At 52.2% G+C, this 18562-nt stretch overlaps 9 protein-coding genes across 9 annotated transcripts; 3 read left to right on the top strand and 6 right to left on the bottom strand.

The window, feature by feature from the left end:
• Window positions 1–21: 21 nt before the first annotated feature.
• K489DRAFT_27242 (NADH dehydrogenase, alpha subcomplex, subunit 2) lies at window positions 22–915 on the bottom strand. The gene is made up of 3 exons (XM_033600131.1): window positions 744–915; window positions 531–670; window positions 22–463 (listed from the first exon to the last, which is right to left on the bottom strand). The coding sequence occupies exons 1-3, from the start codon at window positions 827–829 to the stop codon at window positions 405–407; spliced, it is 285 nt and encodes a 94-aa protein (XP_033464812.1). The 5' UTR covers window positions 830–915; the 3' UTR covers window positions 22–404.
• Window positions 916–1108: 193 nt separating this feature from the next.
• K489DRAFT_392131 (UPF0041-domain-containing protein) lies at window positions 1109–2034 on the top strand (the record flags this gene model as incomplete). Its single annotated transcript, XM_033606722.1, has 2 exons — window positions 1109–1635; window positions 1717–2034. The coding sequence occupies exons 1-2, from the start codon at window positions 1441–1443 to the stop codon at window positions 2032–2034; spliced, it is 513 nt and encodes a 170-aa protein (XP_033464811.1). The 5' UTR covers window positions 1109–1440.
• A 568-nt stretch (window positions 2035–2602) lies between these two features.
• On the bottom strand, window positions 2603–3672 carry K489DRAFT_386244 (uncharacterized protein; the record flags this gene model as incomplete). The annotated part of the gene is made up of 2 exons (XM_033606207.1): window positions 2603–3523; window positions 3595–3672. The coding sequence occupies 2 exons, from the start codon at window positions 3670–3672 to the stop codon at window positions 2603–2605; spliced, it is 999 nt and encodes a 332-aa protein (XP_033464810.1).
• A 782-nt stretch (window positions 3673–4454) lies between these two features.
• Window positions 4455–8363, top strand: K489DRAFT_375921 (glycosyltransferase family 90 protein). The gene is made up of 3 exons (XM_033603796.1): window positions 4455–4954; window positions 5040–5636; window positions 5993–8363. Exons 1-3 carry the CDS (start codon window positions 4637–4639, stop codon window positions 8066–8068), a joined length of 2991 nt encoding a protein of 996 aa, XP_033464809.1. The 5' UTR covers window positions 4455–4636; the 3' UTR covers window positions 8069–8363.
• Window positions 8364–8602: 239 nt separating this feature from the next.
• K489DRAFT_375919 (uncharacterized protein) lies at window positions 8603–9447 on the bottom strand. The gene is made up of 3 exons (XM_033603795.1): window positions 9272–9447; window positions 9111–9207; window positions 8603–9045 (listed from the first exon to the last, which is right to left on the bottom strand). Exons 1-3 carry the CDS (start codon window positions 9303–9305, stop codon window positions 8742–8744), a joined length of 435 nt encoding a protein of 144 aa, XP_033464808.1. The 5' UTR covers window positions 9306–9447; the 3' UTR covers window positions 8603–8741.
• Window positions 9448–9614: 167 nt separating this feature from the next.
• On the top strand, window positions 9615–12725 carry K489DRAFT_375916 (uncharacterized protein). Its single transcript, XM_033603794.1, has 4 exons — window positions 9615–10289; window positions 10352–10951; window positions 11018–11192; window positions 12161–12725. Exons 1-4 carry the CDS (start codon window positions 9788–9790, stop codon window positions 12525–12527), a joined length of 1644 nt encoding a protein of 547 aa, XP_033464807.1. The 5' UTR covers window positions 9615–9787; the 3' UTR covers window positions 12528–12725.
• An 861-nt stretch (window positions 12726–13586) lies between these two features.
• Window positions 13587–15697, bottom strand: K489DRAFT_366880 (uncharacterized protein; the record flags this gene model as incomplete). Its single annotated transcript, XM_033602815.1, has 4 exons — window positions 13587–14744; window positions 14815–14947; window positions 15035–15056; window positions 15112–15697. The coding sequence occupies 4 exons, from the start codon at window positions 15695–15697 to the stop codon at window positions 13587–13589; spliced, it is 1899 nt and encodes a 632-aa protein (XP_033464806.1).
• Window positions 15698–16217: 520 nt separating this feature from the next.
• K489DRAFT_27065 (uncharacterized protein) lies at window positions 16218–16968 on the bottom strand. Its single transcript, XM_033600121.1, has 2 exons — window positions 16410–16968; window positions 16218–16346 (listed from the first exon to the last, which is right to left on the bottom strand). The coding sequence occupies exon 1, from the start codon at window positions 16814–16816 to the stop codon at window positions 16451–16453; it is 366 nt and encodes a 121-aa protein (XP_033464805.1). The 5' UTR covers window positions 16817–16968; the 3' UTR covers window positions 16218–16346; window positions 16410–16450.
• A 1211-nt stretch (window positions 16969–18179) lies between these two features.
• Window positions 18180–18542, bottom strand: K489DRAFT_27051 (uncharacterized protein). The gene has a single exon (XM_033600118.1). It carries the CDS (start codon window positions 18463–18465, stop codon window positions 18226–18228), a length of 240 nt encoding a protein of 79 aa, XP_033464804.1. The 5' UTR covers window positions 18466–18542; the 3' UTR covers window positions 18180–18225.
• Window positions 18543–18562: the final 20 nt, after the last annotated feature.

Below are 18562 nucleotides of genomic sequence, written 5' to 3'. Positions count from 1 at the left end.
TCGTGATACTTGCTTCTATAATTAGTAGCTGTTCCACTGCAAGGAGGCGTTTGTCATGTGGCATCTCGTAGCTTGAATTGTGAAATGAATTGTAAATTAAGTGATTTCTGAAATGTGACTCGATAGACGGTTATAATGGTCCGCAAGGCTAGGCTGATCTGCGGACTCGATGATGTTGGTGAGTCTGGGGGGTTAATGTCCTTTAGATGCGATCATTCCTACATTATGCAGGCGGTACGCTGCATATTCTTGGGCCGCTGCGGCTGTACTGTACAATTTCGTGCCATCACTGTCTCGCTTTGGCGGAGGCTCTGCCTTCCCGTGATTGATGGAACTGCTTCTAGCTGTCGATGCTTGCGCAAATTCCCGACCATTCGGCCATTTCTCAGCCAGACGTCCTCCTTTTACTGTCCGTCCTGGATCAGACTCGAAACTTTCTGCTCAATCGCGCTGGCATCCAATCCTAAAGATCCAGTATTCAGCCGGTTATCTTTACTGACACAACGTCCTTCGACAACGCCAGATCTCACCTTTTAGGTCTGCAACTCTTTCTCGTCCGAATTCGTACCGTGCGTAAACCTTTGGCTCAATGCCAAGAGCTTCACGGATCATGATAGGAGTGTGTGGATTGCTCTGCTTCATTGATGGATACGATTTCGTTAGAAACGATCTGTCATGGCCAAAGCAGTCAGTTCGGTGTCTCCACCTCGGCGTAGAGAGGTCTCATGGATCGGCGAGCGTACCGGACAGCATTGGAGTGCTCGCTCGTTTGGCAGTGAAGGAAGCGCAACTCCTTGAGTGCCTTAGTGAAAGCGTATTTGCCGGACATGGTAGGTTTTCAATCAGGGCTAGTCACGGAAGCTGACGTTGAAGCGTAATATGCCCGACGACGGTGTTCGACCACGTAGAAATGCGCTCAGCGGTCCCATTGACATTGACATTCGACGAACCTTGAAACGCGGGAAGGCTCATTACGGTATACTGTAGGGACTACTCCAGACCTCAACATCTGTTCTGGCGCAAGTGACAACCTACTGCGTACTCGAATTCGCGTTTCATATCACACAACTCCGTGTTAAGAAGAGATCTTACACCTCACCATGAAGATTGTGCGCAATGATAAATAACGAGCACTTATATGAAGCATACTCATACCTTGCTTGGGATCTTGCTCGGGGTCGTATCCATGCTCCTCACCATGGTACACAATAGCTGGGGTGTGGGTGTGGAACGAGAGATCTATTTTGGCTCTTAGGGCTGCTTAAGTCCGCCCATGTTTCGTCACACCTCAATTCTCGTCAACGTTCTGTTCTGACACCTCCGAAGTCCTCAATCACATCCCAAGCTTCCTTCATTGGCGACTTTTGCGCAGACCAGACAACAATCGTCGATCGACATTCCTACTTAACCGATATCGGGTGAGCTGGAGTATTCTTGAGAATGTTCGCACGCATTGGCTTGCGTACTGCGCAGCAGACCCTCCGTCAGACCACTTTCCGCCTCAAGCAGAGACGAACACAGTCAACAATTTCAGATGCCGCACAAGCGATCCCGAAAAATGAAAACGCCTTCCTAAAGTTTCTGAACGGGCCGACCGGCTGGCGCACTGTACACTTCTGGGCTCCGATTATGAAGGTAAGAATCGAGATCCTACTTCCGAAGAGTCGGATGAGGCTGTTGAGATTATAAGACACTGACATGATCAAATCTGTTCAGTGGGGTCTTGTTATCGCCGGCGCCGCCGATTTCGCACGTCCTGCGTCGCAGCTTTCGCTCTCGCAAAATGCGGCGCTCACAGCCACTGGTTTCATCTGGACGCGCTGGTGCTTCATCATCAAGCCGCGCAACGTCTTCTTGGCCAGTGTCAATTTCCTCCTTGGGTGCGTAGGTATCACACAGGTCGTGCGTGTACTGCTGTACCAGCGCAGTATAGCCGGCGTAGAGGGAGCCGTGAAGGAAGAAGGACGGGCTCTGGAGAAGGCTGTGAAGAATCCCGAAGCAATCAAAGAGGCGGTGGAGCACCCTTCCAAGTAGGCTTTGAGATGGGATCGAAAACTGGAAAGAGAGACACTGGGGGCTCACACTGGTTTGAATCGACGAGTTGAGACGGGGACTGCGGAAGAAAATTCTACAGAGTCCTTCGCCGTCGCTGCTTCTGCTGCGGACGAGCCGGCCGCGGATGATTCGAAAGACAGCGATTCAGCCCCCGGGCAGGTCGATGAAACCACTGACAGCAGGTCTGAGGAACAGTCCACAACGGACGAAGAGAAATGAGGGCACATTTCTGCAGAATACCATGCCTCTCACGTCGCGTGTTCATTCTACCTTTGAACATCATGAGCGAAGATCATATGGGCCGTCGGCGGCAAGCAGTGTGGAGTTTCCTCGGGGTTACGGGTTTCCTAGATGTACGACTGAATCGCAGAATGAATAAAATTCAACGTCAAGATATTTGTAGCTGTCCACGGCAGGTCCAAACTGACAAAACTAAGACACTCTCCCCCGTCGACACGGGTCAACATTACGTCCCCAGAGAGTCTTGCGTTGATCCGGTTCGCTACCTTTTGACAAAAAACGAGCAATAGCACCAGTACCGTACTCATTAAATGCTTTGCAAGTGCCTAATTCTCGCCTTCATGCACAGCTGAACAGTCTCTGAAGCTGCAGCAGCTGCCTCAAAGGCATGCGGAGCCCCCGGGATGATATGGAATTCGCAACTGACTCCAGCCAAGCCCAGCGTCTGCACATAAGCGATATCTTCTTGCCGGAAAAGGTCCAGCTCGCCGACATCGATGTACGCTGGCGGTAGACCTCGGGCTTGTTCGACGTTCGTGCGGCCTGCAGCTTCTACTACTGTGACATCGGGACCACCGCGGCGCGAACCGAGAAGTGCGTTCCATCCCGTTTCGTTGTCATCACGGGACCAAAGCAGGAAAGGTTCAATCTCCTTTTCTACGGCAGATGTGGTAGTTCGATCGTCGAGCATAGGATAGATGAGGATTTGACGCTGGAGTGACGGGATTACATCGGGACTGCCGCTGTGCTTTTCGTGCTGTTGCTTGACATAGTGTGCCAGGCTTGCGGCGATGCCTCCGCCTGCTGATTCGCCGATGACTCCGATGCGCTTTGGGTCAACACCGAGCTCTGCAGCGTGTTCGTGCAACCACTGCAGCCCTGCGTACGAGTCTGTGACGGGCACAGGGGCTTGCACCTCTGGCGCCAAGCGGTAGTCGACCGCGAGCAATGGTACGCTAGCCGATACCACGTTCCGAGCAATGATCGGAGTCAGAACTTCGACTGAACCGGCGATCATACCGCCGCCATGGGCGTACACCCACGCGGATCCCTTCGAGGGCTCGTGAAGTGTCGTGGGCATGAACCAGCGAAGTAGAAGCGTATGCCCGTCTGATGTCGTGGTGTGATAGTCTGTGATAGTGACAGTCCCGGCCGGCGGTGCCAAAGTTGCAGCGATAGGGGCGAAGAAGGCGTCCAAGTTTTTGCGGCGAGTTTCCACGTCGCCAATCTGGAACCAAAACTCTCCGTCAGTAAATTTGGAAGATCATAATGGTTTGTGGCAGCTCAATAAAGACATACCGGGACCTTGGGGCGATCTTCCTTGCCGAGCATCGCCTGGAATACAGCCAAGATCTGTGGGTCATAAGAGAAAGGCATCTTGACTGGCGTTCGTAACGAGATGAATCAAATTGGGCGTTTGGAGCTCGAGAGCGCGACTCAGAAATGCCGAGAAGAATGATGGAAAGATGGGTGAAGTATCTGGAATGGAAACATTTCTGGTAAATACACGTGCATATGTACACATGTATTTACATTCGTCGAGCCTCTCCAAACACGGAGACCTTCTCCGCCGACCGTAGAGTGAGGTGGAATGACGATACTTTCGAGTCAGTGCAACCCTCCGAGGGTCCACACTTCTTGCGACCAAGATGAGACCTTGAGGGGCCCGCCCTGGTTGTGCATATACGGTAGCAGAGGACAAGGCGCAAGTAAGCATGAAGGAGCTTGCGGTCGCTTACAGGGTGATCCTGCCGGTCTACCTGCCGAGACACACCTAGCTTGTAGGTCATCAATGCATGGCCATGAGTAGTGCTTACCGTGCCTACAGCGCTAGATATGTGGATGCGTTTGTTCCTGCGAGGGCATTCGCAATCTCAAGAGTCATTTGTGATGATGTAAAGATTTACCCAAACTGTTGAGAGGCTGTGAATTGACGATTCCTATGTGTTGGGATCGGGGCGTCAATTGAACACTCGTGGTGGGGACTCGCGACAGGGCCTAGAATCCTTAGACCGTTCGATATCGGTGCCGCAAGATTGACATAGTCGCGCCCAATCAGGACTACGGATTGATTGGTAGTTCGGTCCAGCGTCCGTCAACGTCACCGTCCAGGAGCTTGAATTTCAGCTTGCGACGTGTGTGTATGTACACGTCCGCGGGCGGTGACGGCGGTATGCTACGCGAGCAAAACGGGATTTTGGTTGGGCGACCAGCGACAAACTGCCGGAAGATGATTATGTTTTCCCCTATGTTGCTGGATGTTATTCCACCACGCCCAGGTCCATACCAATGATCATTTTGTACAACCATCTGCGACATTGTCGTCCTCTTCACCCATGACATGTTGCGTTCGCAGCAACAGCCGAACAATGATGCCTCCTGTGCAGCACAGGTCGCCAATCGCTCCTTGGTTGCAACATCGCTCACTTTCTTCATTGCTGCTTGCGTAGCTTGCACGGCGACTTGGTCGCGACACTCACTCTTGACTGCCTCGCTCTCCTGGGTTGTCCTTTTCACGTACTGCATCACTCAACCAGGCGCCACTCCACTGCTTTCGGCATCACATCAGCAGGCGCCTGCCTTTGCCGCCGGAGCCCTTTTTGCCGTTGCGCAATTGTGCGAGCGTGCATTGGAAGATGGAAGCATTTGGTGGGCAAAGGTCTACATTCTCCCAATCGAATGACAAAAGTCGGACATGAAATTATGCGGAACACATTCACTGAGACAATGCGCTTTTACCGTAGGCTTTACTACCGGTCCTGGTCTACGCATCCGTTGCAAATGGCATGGTCCACGATGTCGCCGTTGTGCGCACCCCATCTTTAAAGGCGAGAAGTGCCTCAGTGCGAAAGGCTTCAATTTACGGCTCGCCGATGAGCATTGCCATCATCACTCTCGCAGGTCTGGTCGCCTTGGGAACTTCATTGACTACGACAATCTCGCTCTCTAGTATTGCTCTCGGATTGTCCTATGCGTCGGTGCAAGTGTTGGCATTATGTCTTGTCGAGAGGGCACGTAAAGACAACCAGCAGAAGCTTGGTGCTGAGAGCAGGCGGCGAGTCTCTGCCACAGGCCTTCCAATACTCTCGGAGGGCTCTCTTTTGAGCAACCAGGATCCATGGCAACTGGTGCTTCAGGATGTCTCGCTTGCTGCAGCGACAGTAACTCTGATAGCGACTGTCATGTTCGAGAGCCTACAATTTGGTGGCCTTGTATGCTTTGGCCTCATCGACCGGATCATTGGTGAACACTGGATGGAAGGGCAAGTTTTCGTGTCGTCAATTATCGGTGCTGTCATGGTTCTCGTACATTGCATCATGAATGCATCTCTTGTGCTCATGGTAAGTGCGAAGGCTGCTAGACGGCTGAGTTCTTTCCCTTTCGTCAAATATACATCCGCGGCTTCCGTTCCTCCGTTGAGCCGCCCCAGAACAGCTTTCTTCGACGCGCCCCGTCATCGTAGTAGCCGGATCGCGAATGGGGTGGATATTCAACATATTCAGGTGTACAGTCTGAGATGCCCATCTGCGTCCTTTCTCGCACAAGCCACGCCCCACGCTTGTGCAAGCCTACGCTTGAAATATCGTACGCGGTATCAATGAGATCATCACCTCGCGCACACAAATGCACCCATTCACGCAAAGAGTTCCCATTGGCAGCTCCTCGATCAAGTTTGCTGACTCTCATCCGTGACCAGGTCCGACGGCAAGGCGCGTTCTCCGCCAGTGCGGTACTTCCTTCTGCTGCAGTATGCGCACGCCTGCTGGTCGAGTTTTCACTACCTCGAGCATGGTTCTCATCACTTTATGCAAGCGCAGTCTATTTCCTGATTGACGAAAGAGATCTTTTGCCCAACATTCCCGCAATGCAAACCCGAGGTCGGATCATACTGCGCTATCTCGCAGTCATCACGTTTACCACATACATCCTGTGGCAATTAAGACAGCCCTTCCACGATGACCGAGATCTTCGATACACCCACGCACACGCCGGAAAGAATCTCGCAGTGACACCACCGCCGCAAGCCTTCGATCCTCTCCAGTTGTCGAACACACAAGTACACCCCATTGCCCAACTTGCTCACAACGCCGAAGCGACCTGGAAACGGACCTTACAATCCCAGTCTCACACAATCGAACAAGCAGTTACTGAATATAGGAGACGCTATGGCATTCCTCCGCCACCAAATTTCGACAAATGGTTTGATTTCGCCAGACATCGTGGAGTTCAGCTCATAGACGAGTACGATTCGATCTACCATTCTCTACTTCCGTTTTGGGGTTTGAAACCAGCCACCATTCGGGGTCGTGCTCGAGAGGTCTTAGGTTTCGAGAATAATGCGATCATGGGTCTCCTCGTTCGTGATGGGAAGGTGGTGCACGTCGAGGAGGGTTCCGAATGGTTCCAGCAGGCCATTGTTGGCATGATGGAGGATTTCGTGCAGCACCTCCCAGACATGGACATTGTCCTCAACTTGAGCGACGAGCCTCGCGTAGTCATTCCACACGATGAACTTGAACGATTGATCAAAAGAGCTCATCAAGGCGACATAGCCGAGTCAAGTTATAATCCCTATCCGAAAAATGAATTCGGTCCGCGGCCTGCTGATATGAGCAACGGCAAGCGTATCGCTGAAGTCAAGACCACGCGTTTTAATCAATTCGCACATCAGCCAACCTGGATACCTTCGCGAATGTCCTGTCCGCTTGACAGCCCAGCCCGCGCTCTTGACGATTTGAATGCCCACGACAACCTCACTGCTTACGCTTTGAGCGAGCTAGGGTTCATATATAACCAGACCGCATTTTCCGACATTTGCAACTCGCCCTCATTCGCAACATCCCATGGCTTTTTCGACAGACCAAATGCATTTAGCGTTGTGCATGACCTATTTCCGATTTTCAGTCAAAGTAAGATGTCTTCGTACCAGGACATCACGTATCCAAGCCCTTGGTACTGGTTTGGAAAGGTCACCTACACAACTTCTTCTGATCCGGAATGGGAAGAGAAAGAGGACAAACTTTGGTGGCGTGGCAGCACCACAGGTGGCTTCAGTCGTGCAGGAGGGTGGAAACGTCAGCATCGTCAACAAGTCATACGAAAGCTAAATGCTCTTGACGATGCCAAAATCCTGCAAAAGCAGACCTTGCCTCGAGCAGAGAACGCACAGCAGAACGACAAGGACAGATCGTTCTCTTCGAATCCAGCGTGGTCTACCGTTGCCACGCCTCGTGCCTCTTATCCATCCAAACTCGACGCATACTTTTCCTCAGTCGGTCAGTGTGATGCAGGTGATTGTGATGCACAACGCGAGTTCTTTCACATAGCGCCCGCCGCCGAGCAGCAAGAAGCGTGGAGGAGTAAATATCTTCTCGATCTCGACGGTAACGCCTTCTCCGGCCGCTTCTACGCATTCCTAAAGAGTCGCAGCCTCGTCTTCAAGATGGCGGTGTTCCGTGAATGGCATAGTGACTCATGGCTTATTCCATGGGTACATTATGTTCCCTTGAGCCTGCGAGGCGAGGAAAGCCTCGAGGCATTGCGCTATCTGGACAAGGACGATGAAGGCCGAGCGCTGGCAAGGAAGATGAGTCGAGAAAGCACGAAATGGGCCGAAGCGGCGTTGAGAAAGGAGGATTTTGAAGTGTGGCTGTTCAGATTGTTGTTGGAGTACGGTAGAGTCCTCAACGACGACAGGGCGCAACTAGGCTATGGTCCTACTGCTCGAACCGCCACTGGTTCACATGATGATGCTGAACCGGAAAGACATTGAGGGTACTTACTTTGCGATTACCTCCGATGAAGTCTAGGTGCAGTCAGAAACACCGGATGTCGGTGAAAGATAATTTGGCCAGCACGCTGCTCGAGCCATAGGCATGAATTATCTGTACGGGACGACTCAACGACTTATTAGAAGCGTATGATCATGCCCACGGAGGGGACATTTCTAACTCCAGCCATGGAGTGGATACAAATATGGCGTCAAGGAGGGCAAGCATACATATAGAAGCATGATGATGAATCGTTCAGCACGATCACAAATTTAATGGCATTTTTAGCATACGCGTTGTCTTCCAAAACAAAGACAACTTCCTTTCTCATCTTCAAATCCTGTCTAAAGCCTTTTAAGCCTGGGTGTCCCAACCGAGCCAACTCCAATGGATTCGAGATGATGGCTGTCATCCTTGGATTACCCGATCCAGACTGTAAAGTGCCCAATAATGGATTCGACGTCAACGTAGCTCTGTCGCCGCATCTAGCCCAACCACTCTATGTGGTAGTGCAAGCTTAGTAGATCGTGACAGAATCCATCAGCAACACCCCGTCTTGGCTACCAAGAAACGGCACTGCGACACCCGATCGGAGTGGCCGGCGCGCGCCGGCCAAAGAGCGAATACCGTTACAGTCAAATGATGGCGACAAGTCTGTCGCATGTCGCTCTCTGATCATCTCAGACTCGCCTCCGCGCTCTCGCCATCTTTGGTTGCGCCCACGACTTCGGCTACCACTCCCTCCATCTCTGGAATGGCGCCTGCGATTTCCCTCGCTAGAATGTCGCGGAACTGTGCCAGGGCAGTACTTCGACCGGAGAGCTGTTGATTGTATCGCATGACTAATTCGACAAACTCTCGCGTATAAATGTCAGGGTTGCGCGCGCTCTCAACATACTGAATGATCTCCAGGGGTAACGACACAGGTAGATGACGAGCGGAGCGCGATAGCGTCGTGAGATTCGAAAGAAGTTGCGAACTATCAAATAATTTCCTTGTCAGATTTTGGGATCGGAGAGATGAAGAAATGGGCATGCCATTTACGTTTCGGCTTGCATGGCCTGTGATGTCGCAGCGCCCTGAAAATCGTGGGCTTGAGCGACAAGCACGTAGAGATTGCTTATGATAGCGCGGAGCTGAGCTGTGAAGTATTTCATGAGTATTTCCCGCTTGCATCGTGATGCCGGTCGAGCAAAGCAACTCACTTTCGACCTCATCGAGGCTCGTTGTTGTCGACATTGCTGTGGTGGAACTCGTTGCTGCTGGCATCGAACCGTCTTTGAAAGTTATGGCATTGGCACGAGGGAATTCCCTGACGCGATCCTGGATTTATCTTTGACGAGAAAGTTCCTCGTCAAAGATAATTTTATTGTTGGAAACATCAAAACCTTGTGCTTTGTGCAATGGTGAACTCCGGAACAATACAGCACACCTGGGCACCAAGTCGTTCTGCTCTGCGAAGCCGCTGTCGCGCTCCGTACAACCACTCGACATACTGCCCTAATAACCCTGGAAATCACCTGCAACTCAAGCATTTTGGGCTGATTTCACGGAATGCCGCCTGTTGCATAACCTGAGAAGGTAGCAAGGTCCAAAGTCAGCCAACGACTCAGGTGCATCCAGCGCTACTTGGTATCCGAAGATCAATTTGCGCAAGCACCCAGTCTTTTTCCGATTCAGAATCCCTCGACATGAGTACGACCCAGTGAAATCCCGCCGCTATGGTTCAGGGACTGTCTCGACCATCAAAGCCACGTCCTGTCCTGAGCAGAACCACTACGCCTGCTGTCGACGATGTTCGGCCATCGGCGACTCGCGCTCAAGTTCGCCCTCATGGTACAAAACGGCACGAAGACGAGCCTGTTGTGAACTACATTAAACGCACACTATGTGCAGCGGATGGCCGTGATGCTGGCTTGGGACCACTAGCATCGGAGTCATTACATCGAAGCATCATCGCATCGCAGCCCCTGGAAAGTTTACTTCCGCCTTTGACAAGTTCAAATGCTATCGATCTGCAGCTCTATGCTCTCATCGCTGTGATCCTGGACAACTTCGTGCACACTTGGTATGGTCGCATCACAAACGATCGGCAATTCACATCCGAGATTGTGCGAATAATTGCCCATTGTGTCCAAGGCGTAGAGGAACGCCTGCAACGGTTGGATCTCATCGCGGTCCTCTTTGACGAACTTCCCGCTCTGATCATGGAACATATAGACGGTGAGTCTTGCACGCTTCCATTTGGGCTGGTTGCATATCGCTGACAATTTATTGGCTGCCAGCGGTAAGAATCGCCAAGAACAGTCTTGGAGGATACGGTCCACTTCCCACTCCTTCTGATGTCAGGACTCGCTACCTTGCTCTGAACCCTCATGTGGCACTAAGTCCGGTACCATCAACTGAGACGCTCGAACGCGATCAGCAAAGTAATGAAGCTGCATGGGCACTTTTGTTGGCGAACCGCATTTTGCCTCTGCTGCTCCCAGCCGGAGATTTGTCCAATCCATGCCTGGACGTCCTTGTTACTGAGATCTTTGCGGATATGGTTATCCGAGATGGATTGTGCGGCAAAGCGAGCGAGCCGTGGCTGCTATGGGAGGGCGTGACGAAGGCTATCACCTCAAGTCGGCGGCACAAATCTCACTCGACCCCTGCGCCATCACCGCAATCAGCAGTGGAAAATCTTATCAGAGGGCAGCCCACGACACAGGCTACAGGCTTCGAAGCACGTTGGCATCTTGTTGTATTTGCATTCTGGTCGTTCGTGCAAGCCGTCACAACAGCGATACAGCTGTTTCGTACTCTGACGACAACTATAACGCAAGCAGCGACACTACCAGCCCGCACCCAATATACCCCTGTCATGAAAGAGCATCTTCCCAGTACGAACCAAAACCTATCTTTACCTTCAAGACCAAATGATGAGCTAATTGTGGAATCATGCACAGATACAGACGAAGCGAACAGGCGTCCCATTATCAGTATGTCCATGTGGACTTGTGGATCTCGTCTGTTAGCATTAGAGCAACGCATGCCATGGCTGACGGGCCTCTTGTCACTGCTACATTGGTTCGGAATTTCCGGTCCTGGGAGGGTGTGCGAATATGATAGCAGATTGGACAGGTACGTTTTCTCATATTTTCTTGTCTCTCACTACCTCTCTCGTTCCCATTGCGGACCTGGATTATCCCGTCGCGCCACCACCTCCACTATGCACCGGGCGACCTTTCCATGACTTCGGCCACTTCGCGCAATCGACCATGTACGTCGTCGTTCTGCCAAAACCAGAACGCTACACAATTAAATTTCCAGCAAAAGCGCATCCATGAGCTTCAAGAGGACTAGCACACCATCATGTCTGATGCTGCGCTACCTTTAATTTCCCTCGAGCCATATGCGATGCAGCAATCCACGAATGGATTGTCTCGATCAAGGCGGAGCCCGCATAGCTTTTCGGTCATCTGACAAGTTGCACACCACTTGTCGTCGCACAAAGGCGCTTGTCAAAGTGTGAAATTAGGCGGGATCGTGTGATTATTCAAGCTCGACACGTCTCTCGCATCGGTCAGCCATGGGTTGCAGCTTTTCAGCCATGTGCAACAATTTCCGCTTGCGCGTCATGTCGCACAACCTGTATGCAAGCAGCAACCCGTCGATTTCGATTCCGGTCGTCGCACGCCATGTCACAAAGCGCACATCCGAATCACTGCAAAGGCACATGTGATTTGACGATCGACTCGGAATGGGGCAGTACACCAGCACAGGGCATCATTCCTTGTTGGGAAAATAGTTCGCGCGGAAGGGACCGAACCCTGCCGGCGCGTCTCGTGTTTGCGCTCGGTGGGACGAACCTTGTTTGCACCCACATTGAAAGCACCATTCACATCGTCAAACTGCATTGCGACGACATCATTCGTGCGACGCGAGCAATCGCCAAACTTGGTCCATAGACTGTGTATGGACGCAGAACCAGCTCCCAATGCGGCTTCGGCTGTGTCTCGACTGTGCCGAGTGTTTCCTTTTGCGGATTCCCGTACACACACGATGTCATCGAATTGCACAGTTCACTAACAAATCATCCATCACTGCAGACTACTCACGTCCACACTCGCGAAAACCCTCCATCGTCCCGCGACCTGGCTTCCGTCTTCTCTCGCCCTCGTAAGGACATCGCTCTTCCCGCAAAATCAGCCCGCGCCCCCACGTGCATCAATCCCAACTCCCTCTGAGGCCATCGAATTGCGTGCGGAATGCGCTCGCACCATCATCGATGCGCTCCCACACGCAGCGCGACGCGTGATCTTTGCGACAACGGACCTTCGAGATATGCAGCGCGATCTCGAAAGGGATGTGCTGGATCTGATTGGAGATAAGTATCTAAATAAGCACTTGTTGGTCCGGATTGTGGATTTATTGGCCGTGAGGCTGTTTCCGGAGATTGGAAGGGAGTGGCTGTGACAAGGACATTCGGCGATGATGAATCTCATGGTTCAGATCGATCTCGCTGAAGATTATTTTTACCTTTTGAATATTTGTCAACAAGAACTGGCGTTAATGATGATGACTCGTCCAATGTTCGCTCAAATTGTCCGGTTTCTGCAAGCGAGACTGTGACGGCCTGTCAGAGCAAGTAACAGCTGTAGTTGCATTCGGGGAAAATAAATTGTTCCTGTAACGTGCTTTATCCAATAATAACACAAAAGCGTTCACGAGCGCCGAAAGCCTCAGTCTCTCTGAAACAATGCCCCACGACCCAAAAGTGGTGTCTTACAATGAAAGGGCAATCCCGAACTTAACCAACTCCAATGAATCCAAAACATAAACGAAACTCCGATTCGCCTTGCCCTTCCTCCTGTATCGGGTTGCCCCATGCTTCTTCCTTGCCAGGCACCCCTCTGCTGGCTAGGTTCGTGCCTTTTTCCCACTCTAATCTCCCAGTGACCCATAAATTTCTCGTTGAAGTTCATGTTGGTGGCATGAGAAGTCTGACCCGCGAGGGTGCCGATGTCGATGTTTTCGCGTGAGCGATGTAGTTCCGTGTTGGTTTTCTTTTTTATAAAATATATTTTGTTGCTGAATTGATGAAGATGGCATCAAAGGCATGAGTGCCGGATATGTGGTCGAAGATGGGTATTGATTGAGATCAGGTTTCGCTTGCGTGAAGGTGGTGGGTGGTCGAGTTGCAAAAAAGCTTTCGCTGCGGCGAGCCCTTCGATTGATACTTCCCTGTTATCATGTGCTCGCGAGGATGAGGTCTCTATGCTGGGACTGCGAGTGTCGATGTCTTGCGGGGTGTGCATATTTGAATTCCAATGTCGAAATCAGCATCAGAGGTTGAGTCTCGAGCAATCCGGAGGGGTGAACAGAGAATTTATTGAGTCCAGGAATTCGGCCGTGTTTCCTCGAGTTGGCAGTAGCCCACTTTTTTTTTTGAGGACGTTGTTGCGTACCTCGCTTTTGCAGATTCGGCGTATGTGGTGTGTTTAGTTTTCATTCAGCAAGCCCCCGAGCTTGCTGCTACTGTTGCTCGATGTCGAGTCCTTGCTTGGACTGCAACTTCAGCTTCTCCATAAGCTTTACCATCGAAATCGTCTCCTGAAAACCGACATAGCCTGAAGCTTGGTGCTCCAGGAAATTCATGACGACCTCCAAAGCTCGACAAGCCTCTTCGGGAGTAGGAGACTGCGAGATTGAGGTCCCATTATTCAAATGATTCGCAAGAACCGGCTGAGGCGAGGATGTCATCATCGCAGCCCTTGTAGTTGAAGTTAAGGTGTTGTCGTAGGCCGAGGACATCGTTACCGAGTGCTCAGTAATGTGAGCAGGCAGTGGTGGTGGACGCATCGTCTGAGACGGTGAAATAGTGAAACAGCGATCTTCTGCACTGGGCATTCCGGTCGAAGCCATCGGATGCGCAATTGTAGAGAGAGAATTGTCCGAGTGATTGCCCATATACTCATCATCGTTCCGGTTTGACGGGTCTGCAGATTCTTCCATTGGCGAGTCAAGCGCGGCGTTGTCTCCGGAATTCGTAACAGGGGTCAAAGAGTCGCCTGTGCTTACCATGAACGCATCGAGCAGAGGAAACGTCTGGCTCCGAGGACGGATCGGTGCAGTGCTCATGGCGGTATGTGTGATAGCGGAAGATGGTGGCAGAAGCGTGGTAGGCGGACGAGAGCTCGGTAGTCCGAAGAACGGCGAAGGAGCAGTGCCTGAATCGGGGGTGAAAAATGGGGAAGTCGGGCTCAGTGGACCTGGGGAAAAGGTTGAAGATGGTGCTGTGTCGGTGAATGCAGTACTGATAGACGTGGAGCTTGCTGAATGGAAGGGATGCCGGAAGCCGACGTAGCTGTCTGGGCTTTCGTGCTTAATTGTCTCATGCTGCTGAATGGTCTGCAAAGCATTATCTGAAGGTGACTGTAGACCTTGTGGTGACGAGGTGGGCGAGGTGTCAACATTCGTCCGTGCCAGACTCGAGTGAGCGCCAGTGTCGCCATCGTCAGTCTGGAAGGACGCCTTCCTATTTCGCGCACCCATCAAGCCGTTCTTGAACTTGAATTTCTCGAGCCATGTCGCACTGAGCATAAGCTGCCCGTCAGGAGTTGTGGTTGCCTTCGCAAAGTACCTTGCCTTTTCACGTATTAGCTCATCGGTGAGCGTGAAGCCTTGTCGTTCCTGCGAGGATGGTGTCAGCACCGTGTACGACTGGTTCGGAGAATGACTCGAGATCCGCAACATGACCCACCTGTTTGAGAGCCCATTTTGCAAGAGTCTTGTCAACGTCGGGCGTACGGCCTTTGATGCGTTTGATCGGTGAGCGGCTACCGTCCTCGTGGGAGAGGTATTTCTCCTTTTGGCGCAAAACTTTGGAAACGGTGCTGTGGAGGCAACGAATCAGTTCTGCACAATTGTACAACCTTCCTGAGTAGGGTCTAATAGTTAATGACTGCAATGTAGGAACGTACCTTCTTTCGACGCCGAAAATTGCTACGGTGATGGTCAGCTTTGAGGCAAACATGTCAACAGTGATAGATAGACTCACCTCCAATTTCAGTCTGTTTGCTGTCAGGATGTTGATCGGCGTAGAGACACATCTTCTTCCGATCTAGATCGGTCAGTGTCTTGCGCGGAGTTGATCCTGACCGCGAAGAGACAGCGGAGATAGGAGTTGGGATCGTGGGAACACCGATCGGTTGAATCGGTTGGACAGGATGGATATGAAGCGGAGGCGATGATGATGGTGCTTGTTGCTGGTGTTGTTGTCGATGGTGTTGTGGCGGCTGATGTTGCTGAGGCAGTGGCGGAGAATGATGATGTTGATGATGATATACGGGTTGATAAGCGGGATGATTTTGGCTGCTCAGCATGGAGGGCCATTGCGGCATTACTAGAGGTTGTAACTGTTGCGGCATCGATCGCTGTGGAAAGATGGTGCCAAACGAGTTGGACTCCATGGGCAGCGGTGGAGATTGGTGGAAGTTGAAACTCGCATACTCCTGCGCTGGCGTTCCGTGATGTGAGTGCGGATAGATGTGCGGAGCCGGGTTCCAAGCATCGCTGGTCGGCGGAGAGGTATGATACGACGCAGCGGTTGTCGAAACGACGGAACCGCGCTCCTCCTCTGCCATGACCGACCAGAGTGATGATGCGATACTGAATGAGCTCGGCGAAAGAACTGGTGGAATACCGTGCTTGGAATCGATGCGCAGAGCGATATCGTGGAAGTGGAGGAAGGTTCGGAGTGGATGCAGGTGGTAAGTCGGCAGGAGCTGATCAGATGCAGTCACTTAGGATCCGCTTGGCTCCCGTGACCAACGACGATCGACCGGCTTGTAGCAGAGGATCAGGAAAAGATCGCAGAAGGAATCCGAGAGATGACCAGGACCCACGCCCGCTTATGGCGGCAGAGGTCTACGATGATGCGACACAATGTTGTCTAAGCCAGGATCCAGACGCGATGGCAAACGTAGATGCATGAAGCACTTCAGCGGGCCAGCACCAACAGCATGCACGGCGGCGGGAATAGCTGATGGGCGTAGACAATCTTGGAAAGACGATTGCTCACTCGCATGTGGGCAAAAGCAGTAGTGTGCTAAGTAGAAGCGGCGCGGCTGGCGGCATGTGTTATATGCAGTCGAGTGCGCCAGTGCAAACGGGGTTCGAGTGGAGGGTGGGAATCGCAATTGGGATCTTAGTGGCTGTAGTGATAGTCTCTGTAGTGTGGTGGTGGTGGCAGTAATGTAATTATGTACATATAATGACTCTCAAGGAACGATTCTAGTTGACAACTTAGAAGAGAAGATTGGCATGATGGTAAGCGTGGTTGTAGGGACTACTGACCAGGGCAAAGGCAATCGATCACCATTCGACGGATGGCCATATTAGGGATATGAGATTGAGTGTGGACGACAGGAACAGAGGCGCACATGGGCAGCGGAGCACCGTCGATGGCGATGGCGATGGTGGTGGTGGTGGTGGTGGTGGTGCTGATGCTCATGATGGTGGTGGTGCTGATGTTGGGTGGTGATGGTCGTTGTCATGATACATACCAGCACATGGCCTCGAGCGCACAACCCACCCTCGCAGTCAACGACTACACAGCGTCCGTCGTACCAAAGTGGGTAGCAAGTATTGTTGGTCGCACGCCGCACACGCCTCTCGAGTGACTTAGCTCTGCTGTCTGCTTGTTCGCTCGCCTCACTCGTTCGTTCGTCCGTCCCGGTCATCATCGCGGGCGCAATAAGCATCAGCGAACGCCGAAAGATGGTGAGCAGGGCAGAAAGGGTGCTTCACACCACTCTCTGATGTTAGCTCGTTACGCTGGTGTAAATATGGCCCCGGCGCAAAAAGGTTAAGAAACGCCAAAAACGCTCCGGGCAAACTCGTCCCACTGAGGCTTTGGGGGCTTCGGCCGCGGCCTCGTCTCATGTGCGCTATGGAAAATGTCTCTCGCTTATTTAGCCTACGTGGGCGATCATGACTATCGTTCACACGTGAAAGGCCCTGGAGGTGAAGAATAAGGCGCTGAGACAGAAGCGCCGTCGCAAGAGAACTAAAAGGATGGACGCTCAGAGCATGGCGTTCGTGGGGAGGAGGGAGGTTGACTAGATTTGCGCCCCGCTACGATCTTCTCGAATTCATGCAGTAGACATAATTTGCGGTTCGGCACGACGGGGGGAAGCAGGTGCGAGAGGCAGTACGATGGGTGGGAGAGGAGCCGATCACGGGACGGCCACGGCCGAAGGGAGCTGACCAGCTCGAGCAATTCTTGGAGAAAAACACGAGATAGACCCGCGTCTGCAGGAGATTTGTTCCAGCGCTGGTTTAATCAATCTCCCACATGAGAAGAGATACTGCAGACTCTGCTATTCAACGGTCGAAAGTCTGTCGCCAAAGGGGGTTCACGGGACGGACTGTGCACGGCTGCATACGATCCTCCTCCTCATCGTTTTCGTCAGGGCAGAGGAGGAGCTCGGACGATACTCATCGGACCTGCGTGCCTAAAGAAGACCCACGCACACAACTGCATATGGGCTTCATGACGATACGTACTAATAAACAATGACATGCAGTTCGCTCAATGAGGACGGGCCCTCTGAAGCCGCGATCGCGAATCGCGGGAACTAAGGCGATCAGTCGTCAGAGGGGACGACGTGAGATGATCTCATGCCGTCGACCACTCCAGTCGGACAGGAGGAGCATGAGGGGACAAGATGGGGCGGACATTGACGCAATGGGCAAATGAAGGGTGCCGCCGAGTTGACTTCGCACAACAAGATTAACAGGACAAACCGATCTAAGGAGATGGTGGTGAGTGATGAGTGGTGAAGTCGAGTTGTGTGCGATATCATCCCGCCTCGTCCAGTTCCGCTGCCCACCCACAGGGAAATGCGCATACGTGCTGTATGTTCAACCACAAATCCACATCGTATCCATGGTGGTGACAAACATTGTTCATGCTGTGGCCCACGGGCGACTCGCATCCACAAAGAGCGGGACGAGTGCGCGATTGGCAAGGAACAAAAACGCGAACGATCCACAGAGTGATAACCGCCCATGCCCTACAGTCGACAGACATCGCTGCTCTGAGTTCATGGATGTCGACCATCCGTGAAAATACATTGTCATACATATGTAGGTACCGCTCGAAAAGCAATCAGTTCGAGCGAATCCGAGCACGAATTTCACTCCTAGCGAAGTGATTGGCCGCCACGGTGCATGCGACCAGGCCCAAAGCAGCACACCCGGCCGGAGAGTAGAACCACATGCACACCTCTGACACATTCAGCGTTTTGAACATTGTCGAGGATGATGTGCTGGGCGCCTCCTTGCTACTTTCCGCCCGTCGTCGTCGTCGTCGGCAGTAGTGTTTGCCATTGTTAGGTGTGCCCGCCATATTCTATCGGGACGCTTTGAGGGCGAACGCCATCTTGGCCTGCCGCCCGCTGCCGTCGCTGCTGCGGCCGTCGCTTCTCTCGCAAACAGTGGTTGTC

The sequence above is a fragment of the Dissoconium aciculare genome, assembly GCF_010015565.1.
Source record: "Dissoconium aciculare CBS 342.82 unplaced genomic scaffold K489scaffold_1, whole genome shotgun sequence".
NCBI classification, from domain to species: Eukaryota; Fungi; Ascomycota; class Dothideomycetes; order Mycosphaerellales; family Dissoconiaceae; genus Dissoconium; species Dissoconium aciculare.
This window is presented reverse-complemented; position numbering and strand designations above follow the sequence as displayed.